This window comes from Typopeltis vanoorti, chromosome 2 (genome assembly GCF_054136105.1).
Source record: "Typopeltis vanoorti isolate ZY-2024b chromosome 2, IOZ_Tvanoo_1.0, whole genome shotgun sequence".
In the NCBI taxonomy this organism is placed as follows: Eukaryota; Metazoa; Arthropoda; class Arachnida; order Uropygi; family Thelyphonidae; genus Typopeltis; species Typopeltis vanoorti.
This window is the reverse complement of record NC_143550.1, coordinates 127033151-127055183: the sequence shown is the minus strand read 5'-3', so window position 1 is coordinate 127055183 and position 22033 is coordinate 127033151. Positions and strand designations below refer to the sequence as shown.

Genomic DNA, 22033 nt, shown 5'->3' with positions numbered 1-22033 from the left:
TACACAGCATGAGAAAGGTGGATGCTCCAAGAGGAGGTGAGAGCATGTGTAAGCAGGAAAGTAATGGGATGATCAGGGATCAAAAGGAAACAGATGGAATTGCAAAGGGTTCTAAAATGAAGAAGCAGAAAGGGAAATGGCCCCAGTCCAGCATGGAGAGATCACATCGAGTGAGTGGTATCAGTGGAACTAGCTGTAGATCCAGAAATGAGTTGTTGTGTTTGTATACCAATGCTAGAAGTATAAGAAACAAGGCGGATGAAATGGTTGCACTAATTGCGTCCGTGTACCCAGAGATTGTCGGAATAAGTGAGACATGGTTAGATGAGGATGACATCCTGACAGGAATAGAGATGGAAAGGTATGATGTGTTTCGTGAGGATAGAAGGGGTAAAAAGGGAGGGGGAGTGCTATTGATGATAGAGAAAGAGTTATGTCCATACAAGGTATAGATGCAAGAGAGAAATGGGGCCAGTGGTTTTGGTGTGAGATAGAGGTGAATAGAATCAAATACTTGGTGGGATGTTGTTATAGACCTGGTAATGTGGATGGTGGTGATAGTGAAATGTATAGTCAAATAAGCCAAGCAAATAAGAAAAGGGTGATCATTATGGGTGATTTTAATTATGGCAATATAGACTGGAATGAAGAGATAGCAACTGGAAGTAAAGAAAATGAGTTTCTTGAGTTTTTGAGGGATAACTACCTCAGACAGTATGTAACAGAGGGCACACGAGGATTAAGGGTCTTGGATTTGGTCATCTCATCGGAGGATGTAATTATCAATGAGGTATCAAATCATCCACCAATTGGTGAAAGTGACCATGAGGTGATTACTTGGGTGGTTGCCAGCAGTGAAAGGACCACTGTGAAAAAAGGGTATATGTGGAACTACAAGGGGGGTGATTATGAAGAGCTCAGGAGACAGCTTGCAGGTGTAGCATGGAATGAGGAGTTAGCTGGAAAAGAGATCAATGCAGTTTGGGGGATTTTCAAAAAATATTTAGTAGATGCAATGTCTAAATGTATACCATGGGTGAGAAGGTTAAATAAGGTAGATGTGAGATGGATGAATAAAGAGATTAAGCATGCAATACAGAGAAAAAGGGCATTGTGGAGGCAGCATAAGAGAAGTGGAAGTAACCAATTTCATGAGGTCTACAAAGACCAGGCGAGGAGGGTGACTTGGTGAGAGTAGCTAAAGAGAGGTATGAACAGCAGTTAGCTAATGAAGCCAAAAAGAATCCTAGGGAGTTCTTTCGATACGTAGCCAGCAAAAGAAAGAATGATTATGGAAGGATGACATTGATTGGAGAAAATGGTATAAAGACAGCTGTTGCAGAATGTGTTGTGGAGATACTTAATGAGCAGTTCATAAAGATCTTTCAATCTTGTGAATGTGACTTCATGGAGAGATTAAGAGCAGTTGATGATGGGGAGGAGAGACTGACTGTAAGTGAGCAAGAGGTGTTTGGGGAGTTGAGTAAACTAGATGTAAATAAGGCTGTGGGACTTGATAATATATCACAGCGTATTCTGAAGGAATGTGCCAGAGAGTTGACACCTGCTTTGACATATTTTTTTAATATGAGTCTTGCACTTTGTCAAGTCCCTAAAGAGTGGCAGGAGGGCAAGATTGTGCCACTTCATAAAGAAGGTGATCGAACTCAAGCATCAAACTATAGGCCTATCTGTGTGTCAGGTGTTGTGGTTAAGTTGTTGGAGAAGCTTGTGAGAACTAGGATCCAGAGTTGGGTTGACAACAATGGTATAATCTTTGATGGACAGCATGGATTTGCTAAAGGGAGGTCATGTTTTAGTAATCTACTTACTTATTACAATAAAGTGACTGCTTCCTTGGACAGAGGAGAAGGATACACAGTAATATACTTGGATTTCGCAAAAGCTTTTGATAGAGTACCTCATGATAAGTTGACAGTCAAACTAGAGCAGATGGGGTTGGATATTAGATTAGTGCATTGGATTGGAGACTGGCTATCTGATAGGTATCAACATGTTGTGTATGGGGGTGCAATATCCAGGAAAAGGAAAGTCACTAGTGGAGTGCCTCAGGGATCTGTTTTAGGGCCATTACTATTTAACTTGTATATTAATGATATTGGCGAAGATTTGGATGGAGATATTCAGTTGTTTGCAGATGATGCAAAGTTGGGACGAACCATAAAGAGTAGTGAAGATGTTGTGGCCTTGCAAGAAGACTTGATTAAATTGAGTGATTGGGCAAGCAAATGGGGATGTGCATTCAATGTTGCAAAATGTAAGGTTTTAAAATTTGGAAAACAAAGATGGGATGCAGAATTTATGCTTGGTGAGAATATATTGTTGGAAGTAGAGGAAATAAGAGATCTGGGGGTGATAGTGGATAAGGTTCTAAAATTTTGGGGACACATCGCCAAAATTGTGAAGACAACACAAAAACTTCTGGGAATGATGTGGAGGACACTGACGTCTAGAAGTAGGGAGATTCTTGTTCCATTGTATAAGGCTTTGATTAGGCCACACATGGACTATTGTGCCCAGATTTGGTCACCTGGTTTTCAGAAGGACGAAGAGATGTTGGAAAGGGTCCAAAGGCGACTGACTAAGGTAGTTTCTGACCTCTGGAATGTCGAGTATGAGGAAAGATTGAAAAGATGTAATTTGCAGAGTCTAGTGGAGAGAAGGAAGAGGGGAGATATGATAGAGACCTACAAGTTGGTAAGGGGTTGTTATAGGATCAATGGTGGAGAAGTTCTACAGAGAATAGTGGGAGATCACGGGAGAACCAGAGGTCATCCCTGGAAATTGTATAAAGAGGGTGTGAGTAGGGGAGTGAGAGGCAGGTTTTTTTCATGTAGAGTTGTGAGTGATTGGAATGCCTTGCCTGAGAGTGTGGTGTCTTCAAGGAGTTTGAATGTGTTTAAGATGCGGTATGGTGAGATGTGTGTGAGATAAAAGGACCTCCTAGATGAGTCTTTGAATCCATGAGGTCTTGTTTAATAATAATAATAATAATAATATAGTAAAGAGTGTGAATACAACTCAGAAGATAATTGCAATACTGAAGAGAATACTGATATGTAAGAATAAGGAAGTCATTTTGTCTCTTTAAAAGGCTTTGATGTGACCTTATCTGGACTATTCTATGCAGATGTTGGTCTTCTGGTTTCTGAGATAATGCAGATATGGTGGAGAGGATGCAAAGGAGTGTGAACTTAAGATATCAGGACCACAGAATACAGATTATGAAGAAAGATTGATGCTTTGTGGACTGCAGATGCTAGCAAAAATAAGAAAGTGGAGTGATGTGATAATGATCTACAAACTTCTGAAAAAGGAATACAAGGTATACCAGTGGATGGAATTTTTCATTTATTGGAGGAAGGAAGAGGACTAGTGGGCATCCATGAAAATGAATGCAATCAGGGAAGGATCACTCCTTCCCTGATTGCATTCATTAATTGATGTGAGAGCTAGATTTTTCATGCTTTATTGCAATGACTTATATTTGGAGTTTTTAAATATTAATCTCATACATGAGAGATCAAAGGATCTATTAGAATATCAGTGTTTTGTGTGGGATAAAGATTGAAAGAGTTTTTGAGTAGCAGGTTGTAATTGTTTGGGAATTCATCATGAGCAAGGCTGTCTAAAAGGACAGGGTTAGATGGAATAACAAAAGAAGAGAAGCAAATTCGTTGCGTTTGCAGTTACATTGAAAAGGGATGCCGAACAGCTGCTACTCTTGTGTTAACACGTTCGCTGCCAAGCTACTTCGGCATAGTCTGCTCCCGTACGCCGAGCAATTTCACTTCTTCAAGGTCAGTACGGTAATATCATTGCCGGTGGTAAGCGTCATATGAGTATACTCGTAGTTGGCTTGTGCAGAGCATATACCTTCTATGAGAATACACAGTTTTGATGCTAGCTCCACAAGCCAAGCATTTTCACTTCAAGGTCAGTACAGTAATCTCGTTGTCGGCAGTAAGCGTCATACGAGTATACTTGTAGCTCGCTTGTGTAGCTGGTTTACCAACTACGAGTATACTCTTAGTTGGCAGCAAACGTGTTAACAAGTGCAACAGAAAGTGGAGGAATGATGGTCGCCAACTCGGTTGAGCAATAACCATTGAAGTACATGTAGAAAAGACAGTGCCAAAATGTCTGTGAGATAGAAATTGAAATGAATCTATTTATTAATCTAACAGAAGTACAGAGGCATACCAGAATAAAAGCATACAAGACATTAGTAAGATCAGTACTTCAAGTAAAGACCCACACTTCACTGTGCAGATATTTGAAACCAAATCTGATGCAGTAGATTGGTTAATCCTTATTCCCACTCGGTATATTAATTTTCTTTATTCCCTAATATCTTCATTCCAATCAGTACTGCTGTAATTGAAATTGCCCATAATGTCATCTTTTTTTTATTTTCTAAGTTAAGTTGCCTATACATTCCATTGTCTCCATCCTCCATTCCCTGGCCTGTAGCAACACTAACCAAATCTCATTCAGCATCCCTCTCTTCTTTCATTTCTTATCTTCATGGAAAACCTCAGATCTCTCCATTCATCTTGTGTTAGGTCTACAGTGCCTTCTGAACTAGTCATGTTACATTCAATGACTTTTCTGTTAAATTAGAAAGATAAGAGATAGCATTTGAAAGAGTTGTTTCTCTTGCACTTTTTTAAACTTTCCCTGTTCACTTCAGAGAGAGAAAAAGTATCTTGTTTTCTATAAAATATTTTTCTAATGTTTGATGTTTATTTTTATATCAGAAATATGTGCACTTTTTTTTTTCCCTTTCAGCTTGTGCTTCAGATGAGTTCATGTGTGGAAATGGATTTTGTATTGATATTAATAGGCGATGTGATAGCTACAGTGATTGCCAAGACAGTTCTGATGAAAAGGATTGTCGTAAGTTTTTTTTTTTTTTGGGGAATAGCTGTGTAGCTGCATTTGAAAGAATAATTATGGTTATTCTTTCAAATGCATAATTATATAGCTTTGTAATTCTGGTGATGAGTAGAAAGAAAAGCTTAGGAATCATCGATCTTGCTATTTTGAAAATCCTGTGGGAAATAACTTTTTTTTTTTTGCTTTTGGGATTAGATAATATTATACTTCACAAGAAATTAGTGAGTTATACAACATTTGGCTTCTTAATCAATTTGAGTTTTCCATCTGTCATTCTGAGATGTGAAAATCTATTGCTCAGGTGTTTGTTATTAAGAATAATTATCTTTTAGAGTAAGGAGTCAACTGAACATTGACATCTTATTAATATTTTTAATGTAATAATTTATTAACATAACTAAATTATATTAACATAATAAATGTAATATAACATTAACATATTATAGCATTAAGGAAGAATGTACCAGCAGCATGAAATGTTTTAATTTGGAGATAGTTTTTGCTTGGATTGTTACATGTTACCTTGATGGACCCGTGTTTCACTCAGGATTTCTCCATGAGTGCAGGTCACAAAGATGCCTCCAACAATCTCGATCTTGAGCCTCTCTCTTCCATGTTATACCCATAGATTTCACTAGTGGATCTTCCTATCTTGTAGGTGGTCTTCCTAGTTTACTCTTTATTCTTGGTTGCCAGTTGAGTATTCTATATGTCCATCTGTTATCCCTGAGTCTGGCTATGTGACCTGCCCATCTCATCTTGCTTTCATATACCATAGTTACCACATCTTTTATGCCTGATCTCTTTCTTAGTTCCGTATTTCTAACATGTTCCATTCTGCTGATACAAATCCTGCCTTCTATTGCACGCTGAGTTATTCTGAGAGTCTCTTCTTCTTTTCTTATCGTGTTCCATGTTTCTGATCCATATGTGAGTGATGGTAGAATATCACTATTAAATAGTTTTGTCTTCAGAGAGATGTCAAGATTTGGATCAGTAAGTGTTTCTTTTAGTCTGTTGAATGATAGCCATGCAGCTTTATTTCTTATTAGTTCTCCAGATAAATCGTTATTCATTTTTATTGTTTGTCCTAATTACTTGTATCAGTCAACTTGTTCTATAGGGATGTTATCAACACATAGGTGACTGTCACTTGTGTAGATGTTTTTGATCCATTTTGTTTTTTCTAGATTCATTTCTAAGCCTATCTTACTGCTGTTTGTGTATACTTTTAAACCCATTTCTTCTAGGTCTTTTGGGTTGTGGGATATCAGTACTAGATCATTGGCAAACATAAGAATTTGTAGCTTTTCACCATCTATGCTTATTCTTCTGTTTGGGTCTATTTTTTTTTCAGAATGTATTCTAAAGTGCTGGTAAATAGATTTGGGGAGATCACATTGCCTTGGCAGACCCCTCTCTTTATATCTATATTTATAGGTTGATCAAATAGGGTTATTTGTGTGGTCTGATTTTTGTTAATTTCTTTTATCATGTGGATATAAGTAGGATCCACATTTATTTCCAGTAAGGCACTGATGACTGCATCGTGTTCTATGGTATCAAATGCTTTTTTAAAATCAATAAAGAGGAAACATAGAGGGATTTGGTATTCTCTGCATTTTTCTGTCAGTTGTGAAATGACCTGATATGATCTATTGTGGAGAAGCCATTGTTATGTATTGTTACGTATGTATCAAAAATGTGAGAGATCATGGATGTTAGGTTAAATGAGATAGTGCATGGAAGAAGGTGCTGGCAAAGATAATGGAAATGAAGTGGAAAAGCTTAGACAAGAGTTGATGAAAATAGAGTGAAGTTAAACATATGAAAGAGGAACTTGACTATCTAAAGAAGCAATTGACTGATGAGAATGAGCAGATTTACTTTGTATGGACATTCAGTTATTACTGCTGTGGTGACTAGCAAGGTGAGCCTTCATAGTGTAGTTGTATAGATGAGCCCATGGTTAGAAAGACCTCGGTTTGAATCCCATCTAATAGAAATCTTTATCAAATAGTGAGCTAGCTCTCATATGGATGTAAAGGTTTTTCTCTCCCCCCCTCCCAATAGTTTGATTTTTCATCTATCAGAACAGACAAATCAAATTGGCCCCACAAACATGGATCAACAGCCATAAATACTTCCTTTTAGGGGGTGCAGCTGAGGAGTGATGTACTAGCTGCATTAATCATTTTGACCTCTTATCAGGGGCTCTTCCTGTCCTAAGGGACAGGTGGGTTGAAGACTAGAAATGCAAGGTATATAAGACTTGTTTTCCATTTTGGTTACATCAAAAAAAAAAAATATCCCATCCTTGGCATGGAAGGAACTGGCATTGGAATTTGTGTAGTGAGCACAAATCACTTGGATGGTGAGAACAAGGAATGTGAAAAAGGATTTGAAAATGGAGATGAAGGATAATAATGTCATTGGAAAGTGGTTAGCTTGTTAAAAAAATATGATAATGGTGAATTGAAGGAGAGCGATGATACCAAATTATGAGATGAATGAATGTTCAGGAAAATGTTGCACAGTTTTTCAAATGTATGGAGTGATTTGTAAGGGAAGTTGAAATAGTTTAAATTTGATGGATTGCATTTGAATGGATTTAGTATTGGATATTTGGAACAACTGTTGTTTGCTAAGAGTACACAGTCAAGATGAAATAGCATCATTAAGGAGTGTGTGAGAGAGAGACTGGGAAGCAAGTTATGGGAAGATGATGGATAGAAAGGTGAAGTGATTATGGCAGGGCAGAGTGAAATGCCAAAAAGGTGGGAATAACAGGGATGTGAATGGAAATCAGCCCTAATCAGAGAAATGGGATGGTCAAATTGAGGAAAGAGGTGAACTGTAGTAATCAGAGTACAGTGATGCTTTGGTGGGATGGCCTAAAAGAGTGTGAAATTGTTGACTGCATACAGTCATCTCTTGACATGTCGGGGTTCTGTTCCATCCAGGAGGACATAAGTTGATACATTAAATCGACAAAGTTATAAGGGTTAGGAACTTAACTGTAATAAGTGTACTGTCATTTTAATTTTTAAACCTTATAATACTGTACATTACTGCCACTATAAAACAGGAGAATAATCACCCAAATCTTCGTCCACAATTACATTCTCATTACCTTCCTTATGTGTAGGACTAGGCTGCCACTCTTCTGGTGTAACTTTTCGTTTTTTTGATGAAAATGTCTTATGTGCTTTGCTTATTCCTCTTCTTCTTTTCACCATAAATCTGTTTATAGCAAGCAAATGCACCGTATACTTTCCTTTCTACTCATAAGTAGCTTTCAACATTGGGGTCAATGTCTTCAGCCATTTTAAGAACATTGCTAACTTCAGAGAATATTTTTGCAAGACCCTTCACTGTGAATTAACTACCTCTTCTTGTTTCTCTTTTCCCTTCTTCCTTTTCTCGTTCTTCCTCTTGTGCAACATGTTGTTTCTCCAGTTCGACCAATGAAGAATTGGTCAACTCTTCACAGGCACTTTCTATGAGTTTAACTGTGTCGTCACCATTCAGTTCGAGATTCATATTGTTTGCTAGGCCCACTCTTTCTTCACTCAATTTAAAAAGGTCTTCCTCTTTTTCAAAACTTCAAAAATCGTGCACAAACCTTTTTAATGTCTTTTTGCATATGCCACTCATACACTGAGTGGCATATGGAAAAATTGCTGTAGCTTGGGGTGAAGTCCCAAGCCATATCAATATTTTTAATAGCATGATAAATATAGAATGCTTTGCAGAATTGCATGAGAGTCTGATCAGTGGCAGAAATGGCTTGTGAAAACGTTCTCCATAGATAATGAGCCTTAAACACTGCAAGAACTCCCTGATCCATCTGTTGAATCAATGAAGTAGTGTTTGCAGGAAGAAACATGAATATCACTAACATAATGTGGATGACTTGGAGAATTATCTAGAATTAATAAAATTTTAAATTCTACATTTTCTTTCACACAATAGCTTTCCATTTCACTTGCATAACAGTTGATTAAGGGTTTTTGAGTCATCCACGACTTCTTATTGCTCTGATAATGAACTGGAAAAGTATGTTTTCTAATGTTTTTGAAGTCTCGTGTATTCTCACTGTGCCATATCACAAATGGTTTCGGTTTATATCCAGCCACATTACCCCTTAAGAGAATCATAATATGGTCTTTAAGAGATTTGAAACTGAGCATAGATATTAGCTTTTGTGGATGAATGTCCACTCGGGCATTTTTTCTGACACAAGGAGGTCTCATCCATAATAAATATTTGTTGTTTCAAGTAATTTTCCACCGTAGCAATTTTTTCCAATTTCCACAAACTCCTTGGCAGGTTTCTTATCGGCAGTTGCAGATTCACCATACCTTTGCACGTTATGCAGTGCAAAACTCTGCTTGAATCTAATGAATCAACCGGAAGAAGTATTGAATTTGTAGTCATAAATCAGGCCCTGCTTTCTCCTTCAACATGTTGAAGAGACTTAATGCATTTAGCAGTTATGGTAATAGTGCTAAGGGGTATGCATTTTTCGAAGTAGCTTTTCCATATCACCAACAGGACCTTTTTGTTGCTTCGTCACTATCATCAATTTAATGGAAGTAGATCCTTTCACAGCCTCTATGATTTTATCCTTATTTTTCAAAATGGCCGTCACTTCAGAATGAGACCATCCGAAGTCATGTGCAATCACATTGACTGGTTTACCAACTTCGTGTTGCTTTATAACTTGTAACTTCGTTTCAAGATCAAATTATCACCTCTTTTTCTGTGATTCTTCACTAGATTTTTTGATTGGGCATGTAGGGGACCTTGTTGCACAAAATATCACAAAATATTTTATTTTGTGATATTTTGATACACACAAATAATATCATCATCATCATCAAATTCCTGCCATGTACTCTCAAGGGGTGTACAGGATATGACAGTACTACATGAAAAAATTACATCATTACTAACTTCCTATCTACAATTTTCCTCCAAATCAATCTGTTACTTGTAAAGACTCCAACATGATCAGATTCTATATTTCTATCGTCTAAGGCACTTTGTACCATATCAATCCACCTATATCTTGGTTTTCCTCTGGGTCGTTTTCCTGTCAACCTGGTAGAGAACACTTGTTTTGCTAATCTTTCCTCTCCCATTCTATTTAAGTGACCATACCACCTGAGATTAGCTCTGCTAATGCATTCCTGGATGCTGACAATGTCAAGTTCTTTCCTAATATCCTCATTTTTAATATGATATTGCCATTGATGCCATCTGTTCACGCCTCTAATCTTTCTCAGGACTCTCATATCTGCGGTCTCTAGTCTTTGGTCAAGTGTTTTACTTCTGACCCGGCACTCAGATCCATAAGTTAAAACTGGTTTGAACACTGTCTTGTATACAGCTAATTTAGTGTTCTGACTAATTTCTCTCTTATTCCATATGAATTTATTCAATTGACTTCCCACCATACCAGCTTTGCTGATTCTGTTGTCTATTTCTATATTTAATTTACCATCTTCAGTAAAAATCGTGCCTAAGTAGCTGAAATGTTTTACTTGTTCCACAGGTTCTCCATTCACAACACAGTTGACATTTTCAATGATTCTGCCTATTTTCATTGTCTTTGTCTTTTTATTGCTGACCTTCATACCATATCTATTACAACAGCTATTCAGTTTAGTCAGAGAATCTTGCAGACTTGTAGCGGATTTATTTAGAAGTATAACATCATCCGCATAAAGCAAAGAGCTGACATTAACATCTCCAATTTTGATATCAGGTTTAATACCACTTTCCTTCATAATGTGATCCATATAGATAATGAATAACAGGGGGGATAATGTACATCCTTGTCTCACACCAGATTTAACATTAAACCATCTTCCTGTGCTTCCTTCAATTCTAACTGCTGACTTACAACTCAAATAAAGACTAAGTATTGCTTGATATAATGCCCCATTGACACCATATAACTGCAGCGTATTGAATAGCTTCTCTCTTGGCACTTTATCATATGCCTTTTCCAAATCGACAAAACTTAAATACAGATCTTTGTTATATTCCCATGCTTTCTCGACTGTTTGTCGTAAAGTGAAGATCTGATCCTGACAGCCTCTATTTGGCCTGAATCCAGCTTGTTCTTCACCAAGATTTTCTTCCACAATTCTTCTCAACCGTTTCTCAAGTATACTTGCATAGATCTTGCCAGGAACACTCAGTAGGGAAATACCTCTGTAATTCTCACATTCAGTTTTATTTCTCTTTTTATATATGGGTACTATGAGAGCTCTACTCCAATCATCAGGAATTCGTCCCTCTGTCCAGGCTTTCTGAACTATGCAGTGCAGCCATTGTAAGACTTTTATACCACCATACTTCAGCATTTCTGCTCGAATATCATCTACTCCTGCTGCCTTTCCACATTTCAAGCCTTTGATGGCTTTTTCTACTTCAAGTATGGAAGTAGAAAAATCACTCTTGTTTCATTTAGCAGTTTTTCAAAGTAATTACTCCATACTTCAAGGATATCTTTTTCTCCTGTTTTCATGTCACCTTTATCATCTCTAACTCCTTTTACAGCACTCTTTCCTCCATTCCTAAGTTTCTTCAACAACCTGCAGAATATTTTGCCACCTTCTTGATATTTATTTTCTATATTCTTGCCAAAGTCCTCCCATGACTTTTGTTTAGCTAGTTTTACACACTGTTTAGCTTTCTTACATTTGTCTCTGTATTCTGTAAGAGTAAAAGCTGACTTATTTGCCAGGAACTTTTGATATGCTTTCTTCTTTTCCTTCACTGCCTCTTTAACTTCCTGTGTCCACCAGGGAGTTCTGATTTTTTTATCCTTGCACACAACCTCACCACATGCCTTTCTGGCAGAATCAATCAATGTTTTCTTCAGAGTTTGCCACTGAATGTCCAAGGTTTGATTCCTGTTCTCAAACTCTTTCATTTTCTTTTCAATAATCTTTCTGTATTTCAGTCTACAGTTCACATCTGAGAGCTGCTCAACTTTTATTCGCTTTAAAACTTTCTTACATGTTATTCTTTTCAATATGAGATTCAATTTTATCCTGCTCAAGACTAAATAGTGATCACTTCCAATTTCGAATCTTCTGTACACTCTGGTGTCCTGCACCAGGGAGAAAACATCACTATCAACAATAACATAGTCAATGAGACTTTTCTTATTCCTAGCCTCTTCTCTCCATGTGGATTTGTGCACATTTTTATGTTGAAACATGGTGTTAATAATAACCAGTCCATGTCCTGAGCAGAAATCCAACAGATATTTGCCAATATTATTAGCTTTGCTCTTTTCTCCAAATTTTCCCAAAATATTTTTGCATGTCTCGCAATCATTTCCTACTCTGCTATTTAGATCCCCAACAAGGACCAACTTTTCCTTTTTAATTGTGTCAGTTGCTTTTTCTAAAGCGTCAAAAAATTCCTCCACTTCAACCTTAGTAGAACCTTCTGTGGGACCATAGGCACAAATAAGTCTCATTGTCCAGTTCCCCATTCTCATATTTGCCCACATTACTCTACTTGAGACTGACTGCCATTCAAGAAGATTAGCCTCATATTTTGTGTTGAATATTATGGCTACTCCTTCTTTTCCTTGATGGTCATTGCCTGAATATAACATTTTGTATTTATTACTCAGAAAGATCTCACCAGTTTTGGTCTTTTTTGTTTCAGTCACCCCTATTATGTCGATCTGGTACTTATCTAATTCCTCAGCTAGCTTCATTTCTTTGCCATTCAGGCTTCTTACATTGATAGTACCGATCTTTAACTCTGGTGATGTTGAGTTGGGGTTTATTTTCAGATTTGTTCCAGTAGCTGACTTTTCGCTGTTCGCCCTGGTTCCCTGGCGAAAACAACGGGGACCTTGTTTAACTCTGTTGGAGGGAAGATATGATTCATTAGTTAGTGTTTATATTCCCAGTTGTCTGTAATTGCACTATTTGTTGAGAAATATATTACACAGTCTGCAAATGTCTGTGAACCTTATCCAGTGACATGATAAAACATGGTTTTCGTGTTTCTGCAGTATAATCGCTGTTCGGGATGGCGTATTGTTTACTGCAGGGAGTGAGTTATCACTCCAATGTGAAATTCGGGGCAATAGAGACTCGCAATTTGAGTATTCATGCATAATATTATTTAATATATATATAGACTATAAAAGTTTATGAAATTCACATCATATGATGCTTTATGGGTTGTTTCCTTAAGTATCTAATAGGTGGGTTCTAAAATGTTTAGTTTTATTATTATTATTATTATTATTATTCAGGCCTCCAAGGAGTCAAAAGACTCATCGAGGGAGGTCCTTCCTAAGACATAAAGTCTGTCAAGACTCATCGAGGGGAGATTCCCCCCATGAGAAACACAGTCTATCATACCACTCTTTAAACTCACTGACCGTTCTCGCTCCCACCACTCCATCAGGCAATGCATTCCACGGCTTAACCATCCTCCACACAAAGAAACCACTCCTCACCCTCTTGCTCACAGTTTCCTTTCGTAACTTCCAGGGATGGCCTCTTGTCATCACCCCTTCCCGCTGTTCAACCAAGCGAAAGAACTCCCCAGTGTCAACCCTGTAACCACCTCTCAACAGTTTAAAAGTCTCAATCATATCACCTCTCCTTCTTCTATCCACCAAACTCTGCAGTCCACATTCTCTCAGCCGATCCTCATAACTATCCTTGTACAGTCCTGAAACCAACTTTGTCATCCGTCTTTGTATCCTTTCCACAGTTAATTTATCCCCTTCAAATCCTGGGGACCAAATCTGAGAACAGTAGTCCAAGTGTGGTCTGATCAGAGACTTATACAACGGAATGATAACCCTCTTATCTCTGCAGGTCAGTGTCCTTCTCATAATAGCAGCAATCCTCTGTGTTACCTTCACCACCTTTGCAATATGTCCCCTAAACTTCAGGTTTCTATCAATCATCAACCCCAGATCTCTTGTCTTCCCTACTTCCTCCAGTACAACTCCTCCCATAGAGTATGCAGCATCCCATCGATGTTTCCCAAACCTCAAGACCTTACATTTTGCTGCATTAAACTGACATCCCCATTCATTTGCCCATCTATCTAGCTTATTTAAATCCTGTTGCAGGGCTACTACATCTGCACTATTACTAATAATCCTTCTCAGCTTTGCATCATCCGAAAACAACTGAATATCCCCCTGCAATCCACTGGCTATGTCATTGATATAAAGGTTAAACAATATAGGTCCTAGTACTGAGCCCTGTGGGGACCCCACTTGTAACCCTCTGCCTCCTGGAAACTGCTCCACCATACACAACTCTCTGATACCTATCAGACAGCCAATCCTGAATCCAGTTGACCAATCTGACATCCAGACCCATGTGCTGCAACTTAAATATCAGCTTATCATGTGGCACCCTGTCAAATGCCTTCGCCAAGTCTAAGAAAATTGCAGTATATGCCTTTCCCTCATCTAATGTTCTTGTAACTTTATTATAAAAGGCTAGCATATTGCTAAAACAAGAGCGTCCTTTCACAAATCCATGTTGATTCTCACAGATAACATTACCCTCATCTGCCCAATGCTGTATACGGTCCCGCGGTATATACGGTATGTATGACTAATTTTTTACATTAATAAAATATAAGCACATATTTCACTGTCAATGGGAAATGGCACCTTTTTTTATTTGCTAACTAAATACTGTATTTCTGTAAAATATATTGTTGCCATAATATGGCTGAACGAACGCCCTTATTAAGCAGAGCCGTGAGACAGGCTGCCTCTGTGCTACATCCTGTTGACGGTACTGAGCAAAGCATAGCGTAAGAATGAATTCACGGTCTGTCTTAAACTAAGAATTTCCACTAAAAATATAATAAACAATCGATAATATTTATAAACTTTTCGCTGAGTCGATGCTTACTCTGTGAAATAAAATCTGTGGTAATATTGATAACATTTCACTTCAAACAAATTATAATAAAACAGGTGATGTATTAAGTTAAAAATGTTGTTAGATTATTAAGAATTCATAATAATTTGACTGATTTAAAATTTCATTTTATTGCGTTAACTATAATTTGTAATTGTGTAATTTATATAGTACAATATAATTCAAGAATAACAAAATTTATATATTTATTTTATTATTTCCCATGATAAAATGGCACCCATATCTTCAGGTGCCCTTGTGCGGAGCACAATCTTCACAACCGCACAGCGTGGCCCTGGTGTCAAGATAGTGGTGGACCTAAGGGGCTTTTGCACTTTATGTACACAAATGCCAGGAGCATTCAGAACAAGCAGGAGGAATTTTTAGCATTGGTTGGCTCACCCTGGGCAAAAGTTATTGGCATTAGTGAGACAGGGCTGATGTAGGTGGGATAGTTAGTGGGATAGAATGTGAATAGTACAGTGTGTTTAGGGAGGATAGAGAGAAAAGAATGGGGGAGGAGTGTTATTGATGATAGGTGCTGAACTGCAACCAAAGAGTAAAAGTTCAACTGCAAGCCAGTGAAAATAGCACATTTGAAGCTATCTGGTGTGAGATTGAGGCCAGCAGAACAAAATATACAGTTCGATGCTGCTATAGACCAGGAGATGGAAAAGATGGAGATGGTATGCATCAGCGAATAGACTCAATGAGTAGAAGACAGGCAATTATTTTGGGGTGATTTCAAGTGTGGAATCATAGACTGGAAGGAGAAGAGGACACATGGGAGGAATGAAATGGACTTTATGGGATAATTAGCTGAGACAGCATGTGTGGAATATACTTTGGTTTCAAGAGTACTTGATCTAGTAATTGTATCTGAGAATGTGTCCATAAAGAATAGGACCACGATGCCATCAGCGATCGTATGGTCTTGATGTGGGAGATGGCCAAATGTGGAATTTTCACTTAAGATGTGGTATATGTGGAATTACAGGACTTGTAAGTTTGACAAGCTCAGGAAATCATTTGGATTGGTGCCATGACATGTAAGACTGAGGCCAGCAGAACAAAATATACAGTTGGATGTTGCCATATTCCAGGGGATGGAATAGATGGAGGTAGTATGCATCAGCAAATAGATTGAATGAGTGGCAGACAGATAATTATTATTGGAGATTTCAAGTATGGGAACATAGATTGGAACGAGGAAAGGACACATGGGAGGAAGGAAATGGATTTCATGCAGTTACTAAGAGATAATTACCTGAAACAGCATGCATTGAATGTACTTTAGGTTTGAGAGTGTGTGATCTAGTAATTGCATCTGAGAATTTGTCTATAATGAATATGACCATATTGCCACCAATTGGTAAGAGTGATCATATGGTCTTGACCAAATGTGTGGAATTTTCAGTTAAGATGGCATGTATGTGGAATTACAAGGTTGATAAGTTTGACAAGCTTAGGAGATTGCTTGGATCTGTGCCATGGCATGCAAAACTGCAAGGGGCTGTATGTTGATAGTGCATGGGGAGGAATGTTTCAGGGAGGTAATGGGAGACTGCATACCTAGAGTCAGGAGAGTAAATCAAGTAGGAGTTGTGAATGGAAATAGATGAATATCATTAAGCTGGAGCTGAAAATAAAAAAAAAAACAGTTGTGGAGGGAATTTAAGGAGAACGATTACCTGCAGGCACATGAACAGTATAATGCACAGGACAGAAGGATAACGAGTGTGATGAAAAAAAGGCATAAGCAAATTATGAAAGGAAGTTAGCAATCAGGCTAAGTTAGCAATCTTTCGATATGCTGCCAGTAAAAGAATGTATATGGCAGAATGATTTTAAGGAATGCCAGTGGTATAGAGGTAACCGAATTTGTCGAAATAGTAAAATTCATTTTAGAAATAATGGACTTTGCAGCTGTGTTATAAATAACTATTTTAATTAAAATAGTTATTTATAACACGGTTGTAAAATCCATAATTTCTAAAATGAATGCAGATCACTGTGCAACACTAAAAGAAAAAAAATAGCAAAATTAATAAGTGAATATTTTGTAAGAGTATATCATCCAGGTGGTGATATTGCAGTAATGAGAGTGCCAAACGCTTATATGGGAACTGAAGTAAATTAAATAGAAGTGCATAGCGTTTGGATAGATGGATAGATGGAAATTTAGGAATGGATAGATGGAAATTGGATACTATTATGGGGAGGAAGCAGCATGGTTTTGTGAGGAGGAGTAGGTCATGACTTAGTAACTTGCTAATGTTTTATGATTCAGTGAAAGCTGAATTGGATAAAGGTAATGGGTTTACAGTGATACTGCTAGCTTTGTAAAGGCCTTTGACAGGATACCATATGGAAATCTCAGTAAACTGCAACACATGGAGATGGATATTAGCTTGGTGAGATGGATAGGATGGTGGTTGATCGAGAGATGTCAGAGAGCAATTTATTCAGGAGTAGTAGAAAAGAAGGCCCTGTAACTAGTGCCATGTTGCAAGGTTTGTTCTCGGATTGCTACTGTGTAATTCGTTCATTAACGAAATAAACAAGGATCTGAGAATAACTGTTCTGTTATTTGTCGATTATGCAAAGTTGGGTAGATTAATAGTTAATACAGAATGTCAAAATTTTGCAGGATGATTTGAATATATTGGCAGACTGGGCAAAGGAGAATGGATGTCAGTTAATGTGGCAAAATGTAAGGTTATGCATTTTGGGGTGAAAAGATTAACAGATAATGGCAAAGACCTGTTGGATTTCTGCTCAGGATTGGTTATTACTAAGACCATGTTCTATCCTAAAAATGTGGACAAATTCGCATGGAGAGAAGAGGCAAGGAATAAGAAGTCTCTCATTGACTATGTTATTGTTGCTAGTGATGTTTTCACTGGTGCAGGACACCAGAGTGTACAGAGGATTTGAAATTGGAAGTGATCACCATTTAGTCTTGAGCAGAATAAAATTGAATTTCATATTGAAAAGAACATGTAAGAAAGTTTTGAAGTGAATAAAAGTTGAGCATCTCTCAGATGTGAACTATAGACTAAAATACACAAACATTATTCAAGAAAAAATGAAAGAGTTAGAGAACAGGATCCAAACCTTGGATGTTCATTGGCCTGAAGAAAATATTGATTCTGCCAGAGAGGCATGTGGTGAGGTTGTCTGCAAGGATAGAAAAATCAAAACTCCATAGTGGACACAGGAATTTAAGGAGGCAGTGAAGGAAAAGAAGAAAGCACATCAAAAGTTCCTGGCAAATAAGTCAGCTCGTGCTCATAAAGAATACAGAGACAAATGTAAGAAATCTGAACACTGTAAAAACTAGCTAAACAAAAGTCATGGGAAGACTTTGGTAAGAACATAAAAATAAATATCAAGAAGGTGGCAAGATATTCTGGAGATTGTTGAAGAAGCTCAGAAATGGAGGAATAATGTAAAATGAATTAGAGATGACGAAGGTGAAATGAAAACCGCAATAAAACATATCCTTGATGTATGGAGTAATTACTTCAACAAATTGCTGAATGAAACCAGCAATGATAGCACAGTGGTAATAAACACTCAACAGGGATGCCGTCAGGAATACATATCCATACTTGAGGTAGAAAAAGCCATCAAAAGCCTGAAATGGAATGGCAGCAGGAGTAGATGATACTCGACCAGAAAAGTATGGAGGTATAAAAGTCTTACAGTGGCTGCACTGCATAGTTCAGAAGGCCTGGACAGAGAGATGAATTCCAGATGATTGGAGTAGAGATCTCATAGTACCTATATACAAAAAGGGAAGTAAAACTGAATGTGAGAATTACAAAGGTGTCTGAGTGTTCCTGGTAAAATCTACACGAGTATACTTGAGAAACGGTTTACAAGGATTATGGAAGAAAAGCTTGATGAAGAACAAGAAGCATTCGGGCCAAATAGATGCTGTCAGGATCAGATTTTTACTTTGCAACAAATAGTTGAGAAATCATGGGAATATAACAAAGATCTGTATTTAAGTTTTGTAGATCTGGAAAAAGCATATGACAGGGTGCCAAGAGAAAAGCTATTCAAAACACTACAGTTATATGGTGTCAGTGTGGCATTATATCAAGCAGTACTTAGTCTATATTTGAGTTGTAAGTCTGCAGTTAAAATTGAGGGAAGTACAGGAAGATGGTTTAATGTTAAATCTGGTGTGAGACAATGATGTACATTATCCCCTCTGTTATTCATTATCTACATGGATCACATTATGAAGGAAAGTGATATTAAACATGATATCAGAATTGGAGATGTTAATGTCAGCTCTTTGCTTTATGCAGACGACGTTATACTTCTAAATAAATCCGCTACAAGTCAGCAAGATACTCTGCCTAAATTGAATAACTGTCGTAATAGGTATGGTATGAAGGTTAGCAATAAAAAGACAAAGACAATGAAAATAGGCAGAATCATTGAAAATATAACTTCATTGTGGATGGAGAACCTATAGAACAAGTAAAACATTTTAGCTACTTAGGTATGATTTTTAGTGAAGATAATAAATTAAATATGGAAGTATAGTATCAACGAAGCTGGTATGGTAGGAAGTCAATTGAATAAATTTATATGAAATAAGAGAGAAATTTTCAAAACACTAAATTAACTGTGTACAAGATAGTGTACAAACCAATTTTAACTTATGGATCTAAGAGCTGGGTCAAAAGTAAAGCACTTGACTAGAGATCATAGATAAGAGTCCTGAGAAAGATTAAGAGTGTGAACAGATGGCATCAATGGCAATATCATATTAAAAATGAGGATATTAGGAAAGTACTTGACATTGTCAGCATCTAGGGATGCGTTTGCAGAGGTAATCTCAGGTGGTATGGTCACTTGAATAGAATGGGAGAGGAAAGATTAGCAAAGCAAGTGTTCTCTGCCAAGTTGGCAGGAAAAAGACTCAGAGGAAGACCAAGTTATAGATGGATTGATACGGTAAAAAGTGCTTTAGAAAATAGAAATATAAGATCTGATAATGCTGGAGTCCTGACCAGTAACAGACTGATTTGGAGGAAAATTGTAGATTGGAAGTTAGTAATGATGTAAATTTTTCATTTAGTACTATCATACTGCTGGTCTGGTGGCTGAGGGTTAGTGTATTTTCTCTCCAGCCAAAACACTGCAGGTTCGAATCCTGCCATGGGTATGGATGTTTGTGGATGTCTGTGAAAATACTAGTGGTGGTGGTTTTGATGAGCAGAAACAAGCAAGTTATTGTTCCTCTGTATTGAGCATTGGTAAGACCCCATCTTTACTATTGTGAGCAGATCTGGGCATCAGGATTTCTTGGTGAAGAGGTGGAGAGAATCCAGAGGCAAGTGACCAAGATGTTCACAGGTCTATGAAATGAACCTTACGAGAACAGGATGAAGATTTGAGTTGTTACAGAAACTAATTTGATAGGCGAATAAGGGATGATATGATTCAGGCATATAAATTACTGAGGTGTTTTTACAACATTAATTCGGAGAAAATTTTTCAGAACAGGTGTTGGTGGGAGAACTGGGGGCGGGGGGAATCCATGGAAACTGAGTGAGAGTGTAATTAGAAAGGGTGTTAGAACTAGGTTTTTTGCTTGGAGAGTAGTGAATGAGGGGAATAGGTTGCCAGAGTCTGTTGTTGTTGGTGCTATGACCGTTGGTGTCAACCTATCCTAGTTTGTTCAGTATCCAGGTGGATACCTAATGGGGAGCACCATGAGAAGATTAGGATTCGGCATTTAGTTCAGAAGGCCTGGTGGTTCTCTGTATTCCTTTAAAGGCTATGTGGAGGTCTCCTTTCTTAATGAATTTTCTGGAAATTTAGGTTATGATTAATACTAGAATATTTTATATAGAAAACACTATTCAATCATAGCATTATGATTTTGTTTTTATCTTATTTTTTGCTTGCAGTGAATCAGCTGCTTTCTTTTCTGCCACTAAGGGAGGTCTTCTATTCCTTCTGGTTTAGTTTTACTGTATGCAGCTCTCTGTAATAGAAGGTGAATATCTTACTAATTTACAAAAAGTTTGTTGTTAGGCCTAGACACTGTATTTTTTATTTATTTTTTCTGTCTGTCAATTTTTTTTTTGCAGAAAGGTTTAGTGTTTCTCTGCTCTTAAGTAAGTCAGTCTGCTTTCCAAGTTTAGTGTGCTTTACTGTTTTCTTATCTTTTTGATTAGGTACTTCATTCCAGACATATTGTTATTAGTTAGTTATTCACTCATTTAATATTATTGGATGCCATGTGATTACTCCCATACTTTCTAGGGTTTTGTCAGTGAAGTCTTCTGCTAGAAGTGGACATTGTTGTCCTCTTCTAATATCCAGTCCCATATGCTCTTTCCACACAGTTAGGACAGTCACAAACATCTGTGCCAATGGTGGAATTCAAACCTGCAACCTCTTGGCTGGAGAGCAAATATGCTAACCATCAGTCAACCAGACTGACCTGTGGTTATAAGAGAAAGCTTTAACGATTATTTTCTCATAGTGTGGAAATATTTTATTTTTCAATTCCCCCCCATTCTGTTATAATTTTACTACATTATTTTTAAAGACTGTTGCTATTCATGTAGTGCTGTTTGTTTTGCTTTTTGCAATTTACTGTTATGGTATAATAAATTTAGTTTAATCCTTTATCCAAGTCTGAGCAAACAAAGTTTGTGCCTGAAAATATCTTCAGAACTGGGGTAAGGTAGTACAACACCAGGCAACTCGTAGCAAAGGTGGACCAAGCTAACATCACTCCTATCTCAGTATCTCCCATAATGCAAAACACATCTTGCAGATATGTATAATGTTATGCATTAAGGGAAGGGCCACTACCCAGACTAGTTTAGACTTTTATTGAGGTCTCTTCAGTGGGAGCCAGGCCCAGAATGGAGATACCAGGCAGAAGAAATGACGAGGTGTCAGTCACAAACTTTGTTTGCTCACACTTGGATAAAGGATTAAACTAAATTTATTATAGTCTAACCAAGTGAAAAATAAACTTTCAACATCTTTCTCTAAATCCAGAGTAATTTAATAAAAAGGTGGCACACCTTTTGGCAACTCCTATAGGTAAAGATGACCTTGCCATTACTTCTGCCTGGTATCTCCATTCTGGGCCTGGCTCCTACTGAAGAGACCTCAATAAAGGT

The 22033-nt window shown here is 37.5% G+C and overlaps 1 protein-coding gene across 6 annotated transcripts in view; it reads left to right on the top strand.

The window, feature by feature from the left end:
* Positions 1–22033, top strand: part of LOC150109418 (basement membrane-specific heparan sulfate proteoglycan core protein-like) — a 1783738-nt gene that overhangs the window by 413597 nt on the left and 1348108 nt on the right. For 5 of the 6 annotated variants that reach the window (XM_090413063.1, XM_090413041.1, XM_090413050.1 and 2 more), the window contains one exon: positions 4813–4920. The exons of the other annotated variant lie outside the window; for it this stretch is intronic. In XM_090413063.1, coding sequence (XP_090269189.1) covers positions 4813–4920 — 108 coding nt within the window. The remainder of the gene's footprint in view (positions 1–4812; positions 4921–22033) is intronic. 6 annotated transcript variants of the gene reach the window in all.